This window comes from Vulpes vulpes, chromosome 6, assembly GCF_048418805.1.
Source record: "Vulpes vulpes isolate BD-2025 chromosome 6, VulVul3, whole genome shotgun sequence".
Taxonomy (NCBI): Eukaryota; Metazoa; Chordata; class Mammalia; order Carnivora; family Canidae; genus Vulpes; species Vulpes vulpes.
In genome coordinates this window covers 268,324-289,780 of record NC_132785.1, presented here as the reverse complement: position 1 = coordinate 289,780, position 21,457 = coordinate 268,324, and the positions used below count along the sequence as shown (strand labels likewise).

Sequence of the window (21,457 nt, the reverse complement as noted above, 5' to 3'; positions counted from 1 at the left end):
AGTAAACTAATGATTGCCACAGGTGAAGCAGGTGAAGGGGATTAAGAGTACACTCATAATAATGAGCACTGAGTAAGGGAATTGTTGAATCGCTATGTTGTACACTAGAAACTAACAAACACTGTACGTTAACTATACTGGAATTAAAAATTAAAAATTTACTTAAATGAAACAAATAACTTTCCTAATGTAACGTCTGGTGAGAGAATGTCTAGTCCCAGAAGACTAAGCACACTATGAGAGAATTTTTATAAAGCTCAGAATCCAGCAAAGTTAAATAATGGATTGTTCAGGCATTCATTATATGTGATAAAACTTTACAGAAACAAAAACAAAAACAAAAGCTGGGTTACAATAAACAGAAGACTGGGATGGTGGTTACATTTATAGTGGGTACCTCCACAGGTGACACAAGAGAAGAACAGTGTATAGACACCATGGCATTAATAATCTCATTCTTGGATCAGGTGGGAGGTCAAAGGTGTTCTCTATTTTATTATGTTTTATAACTATATATGTGGCTGTATGCATTTCTTTTATGTTCAATAAACTGAAAATAATAAAAGAAAAATCTAAAAGTGAATGGGAGGGTGGAAACATGCAAATGAAAATGATTCTTTCAGAAGGGGAGAAGATACTACAAGAGGTCACGGGAGACACAAAGTAATGGAAGAGATTTTAAAATGAAGGCAAATGGCACAAATTTATAAATCGAAGGGGAGAAGTCTGCAGAGGGGGAAAGACTGGAGGCAAGAAAAGCGATGACCAGTAAGGGCTCCAGAACAGGTAGAGGAGAAGGGGCAGAGGTCAAGGGCACTCACTGAAGAGATGACCTTGAAAAGCAAGCCCCATCGGGACTAGACGAGCAAGTGGCTCGTAGGCTGTAGATCTACAGAAGCTTAGAAGATGCTGCATGGATGCAGATGGGAAGTTGAAGAAAACTAGACCCAGTGCTGTCACTTCTCTCCAAGTAAGAAGTCAGGTCATTTGTTGAGAATCAGGAAGCAGAGATGGCGCACAAGGCTCCCTGATCGCAGGAAGTTGACATAGGACAAGCGAAAAGCATCTGCAATTTGCGGGCACAGTTGACATTAGAAACCAGAACCTGTGAGCAGCACCAAGCACGCGGTTGCCTGAAGGTCCCAGCAGTTGTCACTGTGCCGCAGGAGCTGAGAGGGCGGCGTGCAGATCCACCCGAGCAGCGGCTGGAGGGTCCCGGGGCTGGGGCGGGGGCCGGGGTGGCCACAAGATGCTTCTGACTAAACCAGTCCATGGCCAGGACAGAGAGAGGCCACACGCTGCCTGAGGATAAGGACGGACTCACGGAGGGGCGGCTTTGAAAGCTGTTAACACACCCACGCGCACATACACCATGGAGTTTGGAAAAAGGAAAAGACTGGATTGAAATATGCCAAAGATGTTAATAATACTGGTTCTCTTTCAGTTATAAGAATATATTTTTTTATTTCTAAAAATTAATAACATGATGCAGCAAAAGAAATAATAAATAAAGTTTACAAATGTGCTAACGGTCATCCTGAGAGTGATAAGTAAAAGTCAATTTTCTCCTTTTGGGCTTTATTTTCCAAATCTCTCTTATAGAATTACTTTCATTAATAGTAATTTTTTAAAAGAATTTAAAAGAATTCTAAGCATTTCTAATCCCCAATGTGGAGTAATTTTGAGTTTCCGTAGGGACTGAGGCTTCAACACAATGGCTGCATTTCTGAATCCACAGATTTCACAATTACCGGTGTTTTAAAACCTTATTTGCCATGTTGGTTACATCACAATAAAAAGCCACCCTGCTTTGCTCTCTACTTTATCTCATCGACCTTTGATCTCCTCAGATTTTCCTCCTTTAACTTAGTTTTTCTTTTTAAAAGTCAGACATTTGAAAATTTCACCTGGCAATGATTCTAAACCTATAGATAAAAATAATATTGCACACACTGGACACGGACACGGACACTGCCCTGCTACATGTGCCATCAGCAAACAGTCATCATGGCCCTGGGCTATCTCCATCCTTGCCATGAAGATCCATGTCAGATAAAGAAACACTTAAGATCCAACTCTCCTGCCTCCCCCCCAGCTTCCCCTCCCCCCCCCCCCCGCCCCGTTCATTGTCCCCCTCCCACCCCAGCTTGCTCCCAGTAACTTGTGTACCAACTATGCTCTGTGTTGTCGCTGATTGGACCACCATTGCCTCTGACACTCTGGACGCTGTGGAGTCTAAAAAACCTTTTATTCCTGATGCAACAACTCCACAGAAAATGGAACTCCCAGGTCTTTTGTAGGGTTTCAGCCACCTTGGGTCTGGGTGAGCAGACTGCTGGCAAAGGCCTCTAATTAAGTCTCCAGGAGCTCACTTTTCTGTTTCACCTTCTTTGGAGAAGCCCCTCACACTGTTTGTCCAGGTTTTACGAACTCTCCAGTTTGTGGGATAAAGTCCAAAGGCCTGAACACAGGGCCTCCCGCAATTAGCTTTCCAGACCTGTCCGGCCATTCCTATCCTCTGGGACCTTTGCACCTGCTGGTCCTGTCCTGGGACATCCCTCCCTTCCCCCTTTAGTGTGCCCAAATGACACATGGCATTTCTCCTTCAAGACCTCACTCACTGGGGCACCTGGGTGGCTCAGTGGTTGAGTGTCTGCCTTTGGCTCAGGGTGTGACCCCAGGGTCCTGGGATCGAGTCCCACATCGGGCTGCCCACAGGGAGCCTGCTTCTCCCTCTGCCTGTGTCTCTGCCTCTCTCTGTCTGTCATGGGTAAATTAATAGATAAAATCTTGAAAAGAAAAAAAAAAAGACCTGACTCGTGCCACATCTCTTCTTGACCTTCTTTTTGTGGCCCTTCCTCCCAGGAGGGGCTGACTGTTCCTATGAGTGCTGTGCTGTGTCCACACCTCTGGACTGTCAGCTCCAAGAGCATGGGGGCTGGCCTATATTCATCTCTGTGCCCCTCTTGCACCTCTGTTCTGCTTTGGCTCAGCACCAGAGAAACAGAAGCTGCTCCATGCTGGCAGAGTGAAGGCTGAAGGACCCAGCGCATGGGCCACCACCTCCCTTCGATAGCATCTTCCGTCCCATGTCATTCCTAATGCCCGTACCCTGATATGCTCACAACACTTATTAGTGCCAGAAATCACAGTATTTGTTTACCCCCCCCCCCTTTTTTTAAGATTTATTTATTTGAGAGAGAAAGAGAGAGAGAGCAGGAGCAGGCAGGGCAGAGGGAGAGTAGAGAGGATCTCAAGTAGACTCTTGGCTGAGCACAGAGCCATTGTGGGGCTGGATCTCAGGACCCTGAGATCATTTCCTGAGCTGAAACCAAGAGTTGGATGCTTTACCAACTGGCCACGCAGCCACCCTTCGTTCACCCTTCTACATTTCTATACCTCCTCTAAGGCAAAAATTCCTTAAGGGCAGGGTCTTAGTCTCATCTGGATCCACTGGGCCTAGAATGCCTGGCACCTAGTAAATACTATAAAAAATTTGTTAAATAAATGGTAGTAAGAGGAAAATAAGACCTATAATGAAGAGTTTTGTGAGGATTAAATAACAGAGTGGGGGTATATAAAGTATGTAACACAGAGCCTAGCAGTAGTAAGCTCAATAACGCTGGCTAGTGCTATTACTATCCAGAAGAAGGTGAGCTCAACATTGGGAAAAGCAGTTACCAAAGTTTTAAGGAGGAAGCATCATGAGTTTAATCTGGAAGGTTAAGAATTTTTCAGATGAGTACTGAGGTGGAGGCATTGCACGGTTTGAAGCTTCTTCCCTTGTTTGAGCCACCCCTCCCCCATAAGTTCTTCACACTTCCATTAACTGCAGAGTCATCACACTAAGAATCATCTATCAGCCAGCCTCTCTCTACCCATCCATTAATCCACTTACCTTTCATTGCCATACCACCAGAGCCCAAGACAGATTTCACCACAAAAGGGCACACAATCATGTCATTAACTTCTGAAATCTATAGACCACCAATTCAGTCTATGATCTATCCTAAAGAAATAGTCAACTGTCAGGATGCCTGGGGGGCTCAGGGGTGCTGAGGGGTCCTTTGGCTCAAGGCGTGATCCTGGAGTCCTGGGATCAGTCCTGCATCGGATTTTCTGCAGGGAGCCTGCTTCCCCTCTGCCTGGGTCTCTGCCTCTCTCTGTGTCTCTCATGAAAAAATAAATAAATAAAATCTTAAAAAAAAAAAAAAGAAATAGTCAATTGTCACACTACAAATCACATACAAGGATGTTCACTATAACATGGCTTGTGAGGGGGGAGAAATTAGAAGCACCCAGAAGGATCACCCACAGGGAAAAGATAAACACACTGTGGTATGCACATGGTATGCATCCATATTGTACAGAGGTTAAACTGAACAAGTCGGATGCTTACATACTGAGCTGAAAATCTCTAAAACACAGTTGTACTGAAGAAAAAAAACGTTGCAGAATATACACTGTGATTTCATTTATGTGAAACAAAACAAACATTTTAAAACTACACACATACAAAACCTAAAGATTTCTCTGGATGCACACACACACACACACACACTTTTTTTTGGTAACCACGGTATTTTCAGCTCTTCAACACCATGCCTGAAACACAGTAACTTCTCAATAAATGTTTGCTGAACAAATGGAGAAATATGTAAATAAATAGAAAAGGATTACAAAGTGCATCTGCTTTTCATGCTCGATACTTCTGTACTGTTTGCATTTTTAAGTGACTGCATTAACGTGTTACTTGTGTAATTAAAATGAATCCAAAGTAGTTCTTAAAAAAAGAAAAGTCGCTGGGGGCGCCTGGTTAAGTGCTCTTGATCTCGGCTCAGGGTCCTGAGTCCCCGTCGGACTCCACCGTGGGTGTGGAGCCTGTTTTTAAAAAAAAAAAAAAAAAAAAAGTTGCAGGACCTGAACAGACCGTACAGAGATCCGCACGCTCCGAGTAACTTCTCTCTGGGCAATTAATTTAATCAGCCTGGGCAATCCGCGCTCTTACGCGGCAGCAAGTCGACGCTCACTTTACGTGGGCAGCTTCAGATTCCTCAGCACCAAGATGAACGGGAAGGTGTCCTGCAGACCCGCCCGGGCCCCGCCTGTCCTGGGGCTGCTCGGGGTAGGATCCCGACTCCCCGGGGCTGGGGCTCCGCGTCCCGCCCCCGCGGACGCCGGCCGCCAGGTGGGCGGGCAGGGGCCGCCAGGTGGGTGTGCGCGCCCGGCGCCCGGGAACGACACTTACTGTCCGACCGGCCTCTTCTCCGGCTTACGGCTGCAGCATCGTCCTCCGGGGGCACCGAATCCTGGGGTCACCTGGTGGGGGCGGAGGGGGACAAGGGCGCGGTGAGCGCGGCATCTCTCCGGCCGGGCGCCCCCACGGGGCCAGGCCCGGGACCCGCAGCCCTCGCCCGCGGGTGGGTCAGACGCGCGCCACGGGCCCCGGAGCCGCGCTCGCACCCTGGCGGGGCCGGTCCTCCCCGGGGCTCCGCTACCTCGGGCGGGGGCGCTGCGGACTCGGTCTGCGGCCGGCAGCGAGCGCCGGGAGGGCCGCGGGGCGGACGCGGAGATGCGGACCCAGGGCGCGCCGGCCGCGGGCGGGGAGGTGCGGTGCGGCGGGCGCCGGCTCCGGGTCCGGGTCCGCGCCTGGCTCCCGAGCGCCGGATCCCAGGCGTTACAGCCGCGCCGGGGGTGACCTCTGCACCTGGAAAATCGACCCGAGGCGCGCAAGGGCCTCCCATTGGTCTCAACCGCCCGCGGGCCCCGGGCGGGGGGCGGGGGGCTTCCCGTGGGGGAGGGGGCCGAGGGCGGGGCGCCGGTGTCCCTCGCAGGCCACGCCCCCAGCCCGACTCCCGCTCCGGCCCCGCCCGTTGGGGCGGGACCCTCGTGCGCCACGCCGAACACTCGTCTCCTCCCCGGGAGATTCTATTGGCTGGAAGGCCGTGGGAAGCTACTGCCAGCAGCCAATTGAAACGCAAGATGGGCCCCGCGGGGGCGGGGAGAACACCCCCCCGCTTCCTCAGGAGCCAATAGAGAAGAGGAACAGCGAAGCGCTTCCGGAGGTCGGGGGTCGAGGGAAGATGGCGGCCGCCAAAGGGGGCTGGTGCCTGTGCGAGTTACTGAGGTGAGGAGCGCGGTGGGGCGGGTTTGCAGGCGTTTTCTTTCGCGGGGACACCTGTCCGCCTCGTGCAACTGGAACTGGCGGGGAGGGGGTCCTCCTGCCCCGGTCCTAGGCTGTTTCCTCAAAGACAGCGCTTTCCTCTCACCTCGGAGTTTCCAGTCAGACTGGAGCTGACCGGATCAGACTCCGTTTACCGCCTCGTCTCGGCCTGCCCCGTGCGGTGAGGGCCGGCGTCTCCCCTCCCGGTGTTCCTCGCGCCGTCGCTGTCCTCGCCCTGTCACGGGTCGTTCCTGCTCACTCCTCCTGTGTGGCCGAGCCACGAAGCCCGCTCCGAACCACCGCGTCTGCCCTTCGGTGGAGGATGGGCTCTCCCTCTCCCGTCGTGGCCGCCCCTCCTCACCGACACGGCCATGGCCAGACGTCGGCTTCGTCAGCTTTGGAGACAAAACCACCGTCCCACCGGGCGCAGTGGCTTGGTTTTGGCCTCGGTTTTCCGCGAAGAGCAGAGAGGCACGGGCTCTGGCGGAACCGCAGGAGAGGGCCCCCGGCTCCCCGACCGGAAGCTGGGGGGCGGGCGGGCGGGGTGAGTGACACCCGAGGGGGGGCGGGGGTCTCCTGGCTGCTCCTGGGACGCTCTGGGAGATGCGCGCGCACCCCCCCCCCCCCCCGCAGGTCCCGCGGGACAGGAAGCTGGGGGGCGGGCGGGCGGGGTGAGTGACACCCGAGGGGAGGGCGGGGGGCGGGGGGGTCTCCTGGCTGCTCCTGGGACGCTCTGGGAGATGCGCGCGCACCCCCCCCCCGCAGGTCCCGCGGGACAGGAAGCTGGGGGGCGGGGCGGGCGGGGTGAGTGACACCCGAGGGGAGGTGCGCGCCGGCGGCGGGGTCTGCGCAGGCAGCTGCTCCCCAGGACTGTCCGGCCGTGATGCTCGGCCTTCGGGACTGAGGGATCGGGCTCCGCGCTGGCCCCCCGAGCCCTCTTAGGGACGGTTTTAGTTCACAGATAGAAACTTCATGCTGAGTCCTCAGCTCCATGATTACCCGCTGATCTTTATTTCTGGTTGATGGAAGAATAGTCACATAAAATTTTATCACATAGACACTACATTGTTTCTTGTAAAAAAAAGTTAGGAAATAGATGAGCAAAAAAGAAAAATCATGGGATCCCTGGGTGGCGCAGCGGTTTGGCGCCTGCCTTTGGCCCAGGGCGCGATCCTGGAGACCCGGGATCGAATCCCACGTCGGGCTCCCTGCATGGAGCCTGCTGCTCCCTCTGCCTGTGTCTCTGCCTCTCTCTCTCTCTGTGCGTCTCATGAATAAATAATTTTTTTTTAATGATAGTCACAGAGAGCGAGAGAGGCCTTGTGTTTCTATGATAAACATTATTTAATGGCACATATTTTTAGTTATATTTAAATAAATTCTAAAATTGATAGGTTTTTTTTTAAAGATTTATTTATTTTAGAGAGGGGGAGAGAGAACCCTTCGCAGACTCCCTGATGAGCCCAGAGTCTGATGAGGGGCTCCATCCCAGGACCCTGAGATCATAAACTGAGCTGGCACTTAACTGAGTAGTTGGTGCCCGTAAAATGAGTAGTTTTAATGTGCAAGCAATACAGGATGTTTAATAAATTTATCTATAGAGTCTGAGTCTTCAAAACTAACAGACGCAATAAAGGACTGGCTCAACTTTAGTCATTAATATGGGGGTTTTTTCCTGATTTTTTAAAAAAATTTTATTTATTCATGAGAGACACACAGAGAGAGAGAGAGGCATTGACACAGGCAGAGGGAGAAGCAGGCTCTACTCAGGGAGCCTGACATGGGACTTGATCCCAGGTCTCCAGGATCACACCCCGCGCTGCAGGCGGCGCTAAACTGCTGCGCCACCAGGGCTGCCCTTTTTTCCTGATTTTAAGTTAAATAGGTCAAGTTGAAAATCTATCATATGAATCTTACCATTTAAATCATTAGAAGGAAATGTCATAAAAATCTTTGTATTATGTAATATAGGTCAGCCACATTCTTTTAAAGATTTTATTTATTTCTGAGAGACACAGAGAGAGGCAGAGACACAGGTAGAGGGAGAAGCTGGCTCCATGCAGGGAGCCCGATGTGGGACTCAGTCCCGGGATCCCAGGATCACACCCTGGGAAGGCAAGTGCCAAACCACTGAGCCACCCAGGGATCCCCAGTCAGCCACATTTTAAGTTAAATGGGCTTTTGGCTTGTCCTGGGAAAGCTCTATAATATTGCTTTAATGAATTCATGTATTCCAAATGTTAAATAAATGACAAATCTTTCCACTTCTGTCAAACTCTGTTCATCCTTTAAGGCAATGGTTCTCAAAGTACGGTCATAGACCCTAGCAGGTCCCCAAGACCCTGTTAGTAGTTCTTCAAGGTTAAAACTATTTTTATAATAATTGAAAATAACATTTGTTTTTTCATTATGTTTACATTTGTACCTATAGTGCAAAAGTAATGGTGGATAAAACTGCTATTTAGCGCAAATGGAGGCAATGACATCAAAGTGTTGTAATAGGAGTGAGTTCACCAATGTGTGTGAAGTAGGTTGTTGGTGCATTTTTGGCAACTCGCTTAGAAGTACAGGAGGGAAGGCAGTTATTTCAGGGTCATAGAAACAGATCAAATGCAGAACTTGTAATAGAAGTGGAGGTATCTAAGTTCCTCTTGCCCCAGAAGGTGAAGTGAGAGAATAAAAATGATTTACAATTTCATCAGACTTTTAACTAATTAGAAGTCTGTGTCATAAATTTGAGGATCAATTGCCATTCCTAATCATATCTTGTTCAGCTTAGTAATTAAATTTGTTATTAATCATTTAACACATATACTGTTAGGAGAAAGGTGGCTCAACATTGATTTTTCACTGCCAATTAAAAAGAAAAGTTATACTGAATTGCTAGCATCCTATGGAGATCAGAATTAAGGGGGATTTGCCCTTCTGACATTGGACATTTTATGTGTTAGAATATTAAAAGTTGAGTATGTTGTTAGCAGACTCCCAGCTATAAAACTTTTGTGTTCACTATTAATGTATAAAGTGGCTATGTAAAAGTAGACTTTAAATTGTAGTTTCTTTAGAATGGGCATTTTGTCGATTTTTACATTTTCCTTCTTGTTTCAGATTTTTTTATTCATTGTTCCTCCCTGGGCTAACAGTCTGTGGAACTTTATGTGTATGTCTGTTCGCTATCCTCTGGGGAATCAGACTGCTGCTACAGAAAAAGAAAGAGTCAGTATCAACCAGCAAAAATGGGAAGAAGCAAACGGTGGTTGCATTTTTTCATCCATACTGCAATGCTGGTGGAGGAGGAGAAAGAGTTTTGTGGTGTGCCTTAAGGGCCCTGCAGAAAAAGTAGGTATGCATCTCTCCTAGCTCATTTACTCTATTATAACCATTAAAGAAAAATCCTTGTCCAGATAATCAGCTTGCTCCACTACCTTCTTTGTAGCCAGGAATTAATTGTTCTTCAATAAGGAAATACTTCTGTTATATGCCAACCTGCATTACAAGAGCATGTTGAATTTTAGTTGATATGATTAAAAAAAAAAAAATAGGAAGGGAAAGTCTGCTTTTTGATGGCAAAATGTAGTGGGGATAACTGTCTCCTTGGAAGAATGTGTGGAGAAGAAATAAACAGAAATAGACTAAGTAATGGGGAGTACTTTAAACCTAAATACTTTTAGTCAGTAGTGGCCGCAGGAAATAATGTCTGTGAAAGTGTTTGTTTGATTCTGAGGTTGATACCATTACCAGTTAGATAGTCTTAAGTTACCGCGTTAGAGTCATTTAAAGTTTGAGGCTTCCTTCTCCCCACCCACATCCCCATCCCCACCCCCAAAATGTTTATGATTCCCTTTTAAAGAGGAACAAACATAATAAAGTAGAAGTTCCATTGATGATTGTATCATAGGAGGAAAACTATTATTCTTCTACGGTTACACTGCTTCCTGGCACATGCCCTTCATCCATTTCCTGAGCCCTCGCACAGAATTCCCTTCGCTTTACATTTCTATATTCTCATCCTGGCTCCCAGCCTCCACCCCCGCATTTCCTTTGCCATCTTCCATAACTGCCCAGATCCAAAACATTTTCTTAAATCCCAGCGTAACGGCCTCCTCCTTCAGGCCTTCCCTACTCCCACTCTAATTCCTCCTGTTCTTTGCTTCTCATAACTCTGTGCATTAACTTGTCGAACTGGATTATCTAGCTCTAGTAAAAGGGCAGTAGTAAAGTTTTGTGATAGCTCTACCATGCACAGATCTTAGATTTTAGCTGAGAGAGAGACAAGATAATAAACAAAGAAAAATATCAAGTGGTGAGAAATGCGGCGAGAGAAATTAAAATAGGATAACATGAGAGTGATTCCATACTTTAGGATGAGTGATTAGGGAAAATCTCCAAGGAGGTAACACTTAATGGAGTCTAAATGACAAAAGCAGCTGACATTTACTGAGCACCTACCTCTATGCCAGGCATTGCCTGGAGTGCTTTACATGCCACTCAGTCCTCACTACAACCCACTCAGTCCTCACTACAACCGTATGAGGTTGTTACTCTTACCCTCATTTGACAGGTGAGGAAACTGAGTTAACCAGAGTCCATGTTGTAATCCACATGCCATACTGTCAGCCTCAGGAAAAGACAGTGAATGTGAGAAAAGAGAATTCAAAGCAGAGGGGATTACAAGTTCCCTAAAACAAGAAGGACCTTGGCTTGTTCACAGAAAGGAATTCAGTTTGGCCGACCGTGCGGGCATGTGAGACAGTGGAGGCCTCATGTTACACAGGACTTGAGTGAGCAGGGTAAGGAGTTTAGGTTTAATTCTAAATGCTATGGAAAACTGTATGAGAATTTCAAACAGAGAGATGACATTCTGCTGACCTGTTGCTGTAATGGCTAAAACAAGAATTTATTGTTCTTTCTAACAGTTTAGACACTGACAGGCCCTGTTGGGAATCCCTCATGCCAAGCAGCTGCATTAGATGGCAGCTGGGGCCCAGTCATCTGAAGGCCTTTGCTAACCTGTCTGCTTCCTGGGCTGGGACGGTGGCAGCAGCTCCCGTGGGTGAGGGTGTGGGATACAGGTCAGGCATCTCTGTCGCCCTGCAGCCTCTGCACATGACGGCCTTGGGCTGGCACACAACACGGCAGTCTCAGGATACTGGACTCCTCATGTGACAGCTGACTTCTCTAGAGCGAAGTAGAAATTGCCGCTATTAGAGCCTGGGTCTAGAAACTGGCAAGATGTCACCTTTGACATAGGCTAATGGTTAAAAGAGTCACAGAGCCCACTGTTATTCCAGAGGAGGTGGCGTAGATCCCACCGCTCGACAAATGTCAAAGAGTCTGTGGCCATCATCTTTAAGCAACCAGAGGCTGATGCAGGCACCAGATCTAGCTTGAAGAATCTTGTTGCATGTCTCAGATAAAAACACTAAGTGATGCTTTAGCATTTACAATTCTATCTAAAGATACATTTAGTAAATTTTAACTCTTGTTTCTGAATGTTATTAATATTTTAGTACCATTTTTATATTGAGAAATTTGTCAAAATAAAGTTTCTGAATATTTCTTAAAGACAGAAATGTCGATCAGCAATTTTTGTTGATGTCTGCTCTATGCAAAAGTCTTAGAAGAGGAAATAGCAAAGAACTAGAGATCTCATTTGGAGGACTAACATTTCACTCGCAGGGCAGCAGAAGACTCAGGAAAGAGGAGAACCAAGAACAATGAATGAAAGACGTGGAAAACCTTTTTTTCATTCTAAAATAAGGTTACTCTTAGTAACCTTGTGAGAAAATAATTATCTACAACTTTTTGCTTGGTTCTCACCTACACTAAGGAAAACCTTAAGTATTACATTCTATTTTAGGTACCCTGAAGCAGTTTACGTCGTTTATACTGGTGACGTCGACGTCAGTGGACAGCAGATACTAGAAGGCGCTTTCCAAAGATTTAACATCAAACTCACTCACCCAGTGAAGTTTGTCTTCTTAAGGAAACGCTACCTTGTGGAAGATTCACTCTATCCTCACTTCACACTGCTGGGCCAAAGTCTAGGGTCCATTTTTCTTGGCTGGGAAGCTCTAATGCAGTGTGTTCCCGACGTTTACATCGATTCAATGGGATACGCGTTCACACTTCCTCTGTTTAAGTATTTAGGTGGTTGTCGCGTCGGAAGCTATGTTCATTATCCCACCATCAGCACCGACATGCTTTCCGTAGTGAAGAATCAAAATGTTGGCTTTAACAATGCAGCCTTCATTACCAGGAATCCTTTTCTCAGCAAATTAAAGCTCATCTATTATTATTTATTTGCTTTTGTTTATGGACTTGTTGGTTCTTGCAGTGATGTAGTGATGGTCAATTCTTCCTGGACGCTAAATCACATTCTCTCACTGTGGAAGGTTGGGAATTGCACTAACATTGTTTATCCACCTTGTGACGTGCAGACATTTCTGGACATTCCCTTACGTGAGAAAAAGACGACCCAAGGACATTTACTGGTTTCCATTGGCCAGTTCCGGCCTGAAAAGAATCATCCTTTGCAGATCAAAGCCTTTGCTAAGTTGCTGAATAAAAAGGTGGCTGAGCCACTTCCTTCACTTAAACTTGTCCTCATTGGAGGTTGTCGTAACCAAGATGATGAGCTGAGGGTAAACCAACTGAGAAGGCTTGCTGAGGATCTAGGAATTCAAGAAGATGTGGAATTTAAAATAAACATCCCATTTGACGAGTTGAAGCATTACTTGTCTGAAGCAACAATTGGTCTGCATACCATGTGGAACGAGCATTTTGGGATTGGTGAGTCTGTCCTTTAAGCAACTCGTTTGGCGCCATGAGAATGTACATTTTAGGTTCTCTTGATACAATGATAATACTGTGGAAGTTTTTATCAAGTCTTCATGCTCTTCCACTGGTCCACCAAGTAAGCTCTTTTCATTTGAGACCCTGCAGGACATGACAGTATGTAGTCAGTAATAATAGGTGATATTTATTGACAATTTACTGCATAGAAGTCACTGTTGGGATTTTTCAAGTGTTATCTGACTTAATCCTGCTTCATATATATTCTTAATTCCATTTTTTATATTTTTATTTTATTTTTATTTATTTTTTTAAAGATTTTATTTATTTATTCATTCATGAAAGATGCAGAGAGAGAAAGAGAGAGAGAGGCCGGCAGAGGCACAGGCAGAGGGAGAAGCAGGCTCCATGCAGGGAGCCTGACATGGGACTCGATCTCGGGTCTCCAGGATCATGCCCTGGGCCAAAGGCAGGCGCTAAACCGCTGAGCCACACCAGGATCCCTCTTATTTCCATTTTACAAATAAACTCAGGCACAGAGAGGTTTTGAACTTGTCCTTGTTCAGCCGCAGGAAGAGGTAGGGCCTGGATCATCCCTCAGACAGCCCCTGCTCTTATCTACCACAGTTTCTCTGCCCCTCCCAACCCCATCTGCAGACCAGTGCAGGTTCCCGGCCTAATCTCACTCAAGGACCAAATCTGAGTTCTTGGGTGGAGCCCAGGTAGATGTATTTTGGTAAAGCTCCTCGGGTGATTTTGTTGTACACCAAAAGCTGAATCCGCTGGGCTCCACACAGACTTCTGTTGGCTCTTCTATTGATTCCCTACTCATTACTAGAATGGCCTCCCCTCTTCCTGCTGAATCCTGTTTAAGTATCTGACTCACCTCCAGTGGTGGCTTTGTGCCTTCCCATGCTCGGTGTTCAGGGAAAATGGAAGAACATAAAAGTGAAGTTTCCTATGCGAAGGCTACAGTTTATCTTCTACTCTTGTCAATCCCTGGTTGGGAGCACACGACTAAGCTTAGACATACAGCAAGAACTCTGGTTCAAGCCTTCTGCATGGGGTTTGACTTCCTGCGCTTCCTTCCGCAGAGACTTACTGAGCATGCACGGTGCCAGGCTTGTGGTGGGTGCGGGGAAATGACCGGGACGCAAACTGGTGTTCAGAGACCCCCAGCTCTGCGTGTGATGCAAACCAGTTAAACAGTACTTTACTGGACAGGGTGCTAAGACCTATGTCAGGGCAAGCAGAGAAACACCTGTTGTAGATTTGTGAGGTCGGAGAACAATTGCCCGAGGACATGATGTCACTTGTAAGCTGGGACCTGAACAATAATTAGAAGCCAGCCTTGCAAAAGAGGAGAATATCCAGCAGAGGAAACAGCGTTGAGACAGGTGTGACAAAGGGAGCCTTCACAGGCACGCTGAAGGGACGATGGAGGTACAGCTTGCCAAAGGAGCGGGGGGCTGGGGCCAGATCAGGTGGCCGTGTGATGCCAGTGGGAGAAGATAGACCGATTTTAAGTGTTGGATTGAAAAGCTTTCTGTTTCCTCCAGTTCACTCCGGGTGCCACGTGGAGGGGTGGATTGGTGAGGAGCAGAGAGAGCCAGACGAGGAAGGCAGGAGGGTGTGTGGGGCTGCCCCGGCAACCTGATGGGGTGGGATCTGAATGTGGCGGGCGAACATGCCCGAGCGGATTCTGAAGCAGGATTGAGCAGGACTTGGTGATGAATTGGATTTGTTAGACGAAGGAGAAAGAAGAGTCGCAGGGGACCTCCTGGTGCTTTGAGTTGGACAAGTGTGTCAGTGGTGGATGGCTTTCCCCTAGAGATGGACTCCAAGAGGAGAGGCAACCGATGAGCCGGGCTCCTCGCACACAGAGTTAGGTGTTGGTGGGACACGGAAGTGTGTGTGCGTCCCAGTGGGCACTGGTCTAGAAGTGCAGGTGAGGGGCTTGACCTGGAAACAGAGGAGCTGGCGTCACTGTCCCGGCAGTTGCAGAAACCCCACGGATGAGTTACCTCATTGCCTGGGGAAAGTGTGCCCAGCGAGAGGAGGCCCTAGTACAAAACGCTGGAAACAAGAACGGCTGAGAAGTGGGTAGAAGCAGGAGCCAACAGAGAAGGGAAGTGGAGGGAGGAGGGAAACCTGATGCTGTGATTTGAACTCCTGAGATTTTGCTTTTGATATCTTTTTACAACTTACCAGTAGCCATTAATCATCTGCCTTCTTGCTCACACTGTATGGTCTTCTGCTTTGTTTCAGTGTCCGCAGTATATCTGTTATATAGACTTCCACCTGCTTGTCTGTTTCAGTTAAGAATGAAATAGCATTATTGCGAAGCTTCGAAACTAAAAAACTTTCATTTGGTACTGCGGAATTTTAATAAGCAAATTTATAGACGCAACATTTACTTAAATTTCTCATGAGTGGCTTAATATTTTTAGAGGTTTCTGCTCATCCTTGTTCTTATGAACGCTCTCAAAATGTTAAAAGACTACACAGCTTTTGTTTGTTTCTCAGGAGTTGTCGAGTGTATGGCAGCTGGCACAATTATCCTTGCACACAATTCAGGGGGCCCGAAGCTCGACATTGTCGTTCCACACCAAAGAGAGATAACTGGATTTCTGGCTGAAAGCGAAGAAGACTACGCTGAGACCATGGCTCATATTCTTTCCATGTCTGAGGAAAAGAGACTCCAAATCCGAAGCAATGCTCGGGCATCTGTGAGCAGATTCTCTGATCAGGAGTTCGAACTGGCATTCCTGTCATCTGTGGAGAACTTACTTAAATAGTGCTGTATCTGTAAAAGAATTCAAAGGTATTTTATATAAAACAGCTAAACACCTTCATATGTTAGTGTTTTTCTAAAGTTTTTCCGTATGGTGATAAAGTCAGCCTGAGCAATGTACTCAGCAGTTTGTATATAGACAGGATATTGATTTCAATGGAAACGAAAAAAAGGTAAAATTACCTAAATGGTTTAAATGAAAAAAAAAAAGTAAGATTAGTATTCTGTCTCAAATTCTGAAAAATATGGATCTGAAAGAAAAAAATGAACAGTCTTACTGTTGGTATGACCCGTCTTTTTCCGATCCAATTTGTCAAATCACCGTACTTTAGAAACCAAGAAAGAGAATTTCCCTTTAGAAAAAAAAGGAAATGGAGAAAGGGAAATGGAGAGCTGACAATTAGTTGATGAGCACTTAGAATTGTTCTGCCATCTTGGAAACACAGATTTTGGTACATTTAAGTTCTAAATACTATTGTGGATGACCTTCTTGAAGATGCCTAACGGTTTTCTTAAAGAGAAGAGACACTTGCAGCAGGCTGCATCGCGTTCTAAAAGCTCGCAGGGCCGAGCCAGGCGGACTGTGACTGCTCTGTGGCCGAGGGTCTGCTCGCGGAGGCCCCGGTGCTGCCCCGAATCCATCCCTGTCGGGAGCTTGGGATTTGTGAAGTAGCTTTTTGTGTAGCGCTCCCGGGACACTTGTACCAATCCCTTCACAGTTCCACGTTCCCGGGGGCTGGAAGTCAACTTTAAGTCGATCAGAAGGTCTGAGTGAGAACGTCCTGCTAAGTTGTTGTTCTCATAATGATGATGGAGTAACCAGCTCCATCCTCCGGGTCTCTGTTAGCAGCATCATACATTGTACGGTGACAAGGTGGCATTTCAAAAAGAGCCCCGGACTGGCAGTTAGAATACCTGAGCCTGACCCCACCGTCACTATTTACAAACAGCAGACCTCCTACTACTCAGGCTGCTGCTTAATCTTTTTGAAACTCCGGCTCTTCATCTATAATCTGGAGGTGGTAGTACCTGTCCTCGCTACCCCTTAGTGATTCTGAGATGGAAAGTACGGGAAAGTACTTTGAAAACTATAAAAGTTTTTTTAAAGGTCCCTTTATAAAATAATTAAGAGTAACAATATATAGTAAATGTCATTTGTGATCAAGCCTCCTTATTAAAATAGTAGGACTCAAGGTAGGTTACTAAGTCAATAGCTAGGACTATGTGCTGACTTGAACAGAACGTCTGTGCTGAACGACTAGCACGGAAAGTATGCGGATGTGCAGATACGGCTACAGAGCCCCGCGGCACTTGGCGTTCTCTGCATACAGAATTCGCTCCTTCTAGATCAGTGAATCGACCTCCAGCCCAGTCTGATACATCTTTGTGTTAGGGGGCATGTGAAAGAGGTCTGGTTTTCCCTCTTTCAAACTCCTCTCATTCAGTCATGGACCCAGCCAGCTCCGTCATCTATTCCCAATTTCACCTTTGACTCATCTGCAGGCCTCCTTCTGTCATCAGATCAAAAAGCAGCAAAGCAGAGCCCCAGGATGATGTGCCACCAACATAGCTTTGGGTGGAGATGGTTCAGTTTAGAAAAGAAAGACTGGTGGACATGGAACCTGGAAGGACCTTACAAATCCTCTGGTCCAATTTTATTTTCAACTTTACAGACCACAATTTAAAGACCTTAAGACTCCTTCAGTCTCACAAAGCTGTTTTAGGGACAAAATCAGGATTATAAGCTGGATGTTCTGACTGCAGTCCACTTGGTTTTCTTATCTTATAGTTAATCTTGGGGCAAGATTTGGCCCACCGCCCCCAGCACTCACCTGTCTACCCTCAGAAAACCATAGGACTAAAGATAAATTGAAGTAGACTAAGCAGAAGGAAAGGAAGCAGAACAGGAAAAAAAAAAAAAAGATTCTGAAATTCTGTAAAGCATTTTTAAATCCTATTTCTTCTAAATTCTTTTTATTTGCCACACACATCACTGGAAACATACTTTGCATATCTCTTCACCCTCCCTATTGCTAATGTGATATTACGTGTTTTTTGTTTTTTGTTTTTTTGTTTTCTGGAAAGACCAATAACCATGAAGAGTGTCAAAACAATACGTCAGCTACTGTCTGTCTGGGGAACTTCTGAGTGATTATTCATTCCTATAAAACATTGTTTTTGAATGGTCCTGTTGCGGTATATCCTGAACCCCCAACAATGGGGATTCACATTCTTATTTGGGTTGTGCATAATAAAATACATGTCCCATGTTCTTTGATAATAATCTGTATATAATATGACTTGGATTTAATAGATACAAAATCTGTTTGTATCTATGATTTAAAGCGATTTTCATGATCTTGGGTACTTTCTCCTTATGGTACATTGGTACCCCCATGCATTCTCCCAATGCTGAATTTGTTATCTACTACTAATATTTCTAAGCTCCACATGCTGGGAATTTAAAAAAAAAAAGAAAAGGAGGCAGGCAAAGGTGGAGGGAGGGAGGAAAGAAAAAACTTCAAGGTAAAACAAAATTGTCTTGCCTTTGGTACCCAAGAAGAATAGGTTGTCAGGTTTAATAGACTTTTTATTTTAATATTTCAGACCTACAAAAAACACTGCAGAGTTTCATACACTTTAATAATTTTCAGGGCTTTTTACAAAGTCATAGACAAAATTATGAGAGTGGCCAGTATAATTGTAAATGCTTTCAGAATATTTGTGTTTAATCATGTAAATGTATCCTAGACTCCAGGACTATAATATGAGTAAGTAGAGTGTCTGCTAAATCTGTCAACAGATTTGGGTACAAGGAGAAAGTTACCCACAACAAGAAGTCATGCAAATTTCTAGAATCAAATTATGCCCTTGTAATTTCCCTACCTCAGCTGATTCTTTTTCCTCTGTCCCCATCCTAAGTCTAAGGCCACCCTGGGCCTTAAAGAAGCATCAGTTCTAATGCTTGAGTGCTACATGCTTGCTTGGACTATACATGCTACAAGATACCTAGAAGGGAAGTTAAGAGTTGATACACCACTTAAAAAATGATCAGTTTGATAGCTATGATATATAGTTACCGAGATGCATAATTTTTTCCGAGATGCATAATTTTTAATAAAATTTATTCTAAATACACATGCAAGTCTAATCAGTAGTTTCAACTTAACACATGCAGCTAACCTAAACCCAGAATAAAGTAATCAATTGTGCCTCAAGAACATGATTTAGGTAATTGTGTACATAAGGTGGGTAAGGTGAATTAGGAGCTGAAGTAGGTTGGAAAACCTTGCAGATTTGTATACTTGCCACAGTGGATCCTTCCTACTTTATAGCAAAGAACTCAAAATCTGAGCATGAATGATAAGGCTTGGTGGCTATTGGCTAAAGGAGACTTTAGCCAAGCATCTTGTCATTGGAGCAGACTTGATAGGTTTCTTCTTAAACATTGACCTTAAGCATTCATTCTTTTTTCTCTCTCTCTGCCTACAACTTACTGGTCTTTGGGATTTTCAGGAACTGTGTTTCATTTTTCATGCATTCAGATACTGTTGAGTGTTTGTTTAGCACACCACCAGATTTAGTGTGTCTGAACCACATAATGTTCTGAAGTAATTAAACATGCATATGCTGACCAGTAAAAGACTCCTAGAATTGATGCTCCAGTCTCTCGGGGTCCTGTGCTACCAACGTTGACATTAACACAGTGGTGAGAAATTTTTAAATATTCTGAGCCTCATGATGTGACCATGCCAAGCACTCTCCCTAAAAGAGTAGATTGTAACCCTTATACGCCGAGTTGAAAGAACAGTACTTCACACACCAGGAAGATACAGGCATGAAGGGGACATTCCTCACAGTTAGGGGCATCCTGATACTTTCCCCACCTTTAATGAAATTATATCAAATGTAAAAATAATCCGACCAACACTTCATCTTTGTTTTCTTGGCTCAGCAATGTATGAATGTGCAATTTTAGCTTTATTTGTATTATAGAGCATATATTTCAGGCAGAATTCTATCACTTAGAAAGGTAACCACTCCGTCCTTCACAGCAACAACACGGTAAATGAATAAATAGCTAAACTGCAGGCACGTGTTCAACACTGGAATTGTTATAATGTGGCTCTGCTAAGCACCATTTATAAAAAGACCAGCATAAGATATAAGAACCAGGTAGAGTCTCTGCCTTTAAGAAGTCTATAATCTGTACATGTGAAGCTAGTAGAAATTAATTCAATAAAACAGTAAAATGATTTCTTGGGCATAATTAACATGACATGCCTTGATCCTCTTTGCTCAGTTACCCTACTCCCTAAGTGTCAGTGTCCACTTCAGAACAGTTTATTCAATAGAACTTAAGGAATTTCAAAGTTATAGTTTTCTAAAATGGTTGAATGATTATTCTAAGTGAATTAGTTTGTACACTGTGTTTTCTATCATTGTTTTAACAAATTAGCAAACTTAGTTAAAACAACACACATTTATTATCTTTCAGTTCTGTAGGTCAGAAGTCTAAAGTGGATTTCACAAAGCTAAAACCAGCATGTCAGGAGGACTGTGTTCCTTCTGTGGGCTTCTGGGGACGCCCATTGCCTGGCCTTTCCCAGCTTCCAGAAGCTGCCTGCATTCCATGGCTTGTGGCCCCTTCCTCCAAGCCTACAGCACCAGGCTGAGCCCCTCTCACACTGACATCTTCTGGTTCTGTCTCTGCCTCCCTCTTCTACCATTAAACTGGCCTGTGGTTACATTGGGTCTACCTGGATAAGCAAAAATAACTTTCCCCTATTTGAGGTCAGCTGATTAGCAGCCTTAATTTCACCTGCAACCTTAATTCCCCTTTGCCATGAAACAATATATTCACATTGTTGGAGGTGTATTGGGAGAGGAAGGCCCTGCCTGTGACATATATTGTCCAAAAGATTCCTTGATAGAAATTTTGAAGTAAAATATTAATTTCTACATCGAATTGGTCAGTCTCATGGTCTAAATTGGGATAAAAATAAATCCCTGGGATTACTAGAAAACTCATGAATCTATGACTTGTGCTCAAACAGATGCTGCAGTTCATAGGTACTAGCACTTATGAAAAAGCAAAATAACCACACTTGTATATTTTGATGGGTTGTTGATGTTTCTGTTTTCATCAGCGATGCATACTTTGTCATTAGATCGAGTAGAAATACTCCCTGAACCTTCATTTAATTTTGCACATTCCTGGGATCCCTGGGTGGCGCAGCGGTTTGGCGCCTGCCTTTGGCCCAGGGCGCGATCCTGGAGACCCGGATTGAATCCCACATCAGGCTCCCAGTGCATGGAGCCTGCTTCTCCCTCTGCCTGTGTCTCTGCCTCTCTCTCTCTCTGTATGACTATCATAAATAATAAAATAAAAAAATTTAATTTTGCACATTCCTGTGTGTCTGTCCCATCTCTATGTCCTAACTTCTCTGCAGCCTTAGAGAAGCCAGGCGTCTCTTCTCTTCCTCTTTGGGAGTAGCAGGTTTTTCCAGGCACTCCACCACTTTGTTTCTCAACTCACCTTCAGATTCTTCAAAATTTCTGGAAATAAGAGGTAAAAATCAACTTTATGATATCAAAACAATGAAAAATGCATATGAAAAGTAGTTCCCCTTCTCATGCCCACCCCCACGTAAGCAATTTGATGGTTGCATCTTCACCCAAGTAATGAATTATTTATTACATCA

General features: G+C 45.4%; 2 protein-coding genes across 6 annotated transcripts in view; one reads left to right on the top strand and one right to left on the bottom strand.

The window, feature by feature from the left end:
- The window catches only part of ATP7B (ATPase copper transporting beta), a 65,185-nt gene extending 58,706 nt beyond the window's left edge, over positions 1–6,479 (bottom strand). Inside the window, exons 1-2 of one of the 5 annotated variants that reach the window (XM_072760498.1) lie at positions 6,270–6,479; positions 5,249–5,319 (exon numbers count right to left, since the gene is read on the bottom strand). The gene's annotated coding sequence lies outside the window, so the exon portion shown is untranslated. Of the gene's footprint in view, positions 1–4,920; positions 5,320–5,463; positions 5,635–6,269 lie in introns of those variants that run through there. The other 4 variants (XM_025987147.2, XM_072760496.1, XM_025987146.2 and 1 more) reach the window with 4 other exon arrangements.
- On the top strand, positions 6,054–21,161 carry ALG11 (ALG11 alpha-1,2-mannosyltransferase). Its single transcript, XM_025987149.2, has 4 exons — positions 6,054–6,127; positions 9,272–9,502; positions 12,024–12,955; positions 15,485–21,161. The coding sequence occupies exons 1-4, from the start codon at positions 6,084–6,086 to the stop codon at positions 15,754–15,756; spliced, it is 1,479 nt and encodes a 492-aa protein (XP_025842934.2). The 5' UTR covers positions 6,054–6,083; the 3' UTR covers positions 15,757–21,161.
- Positions 21,162–21,457: the final 296 nt, after the last annotated feature.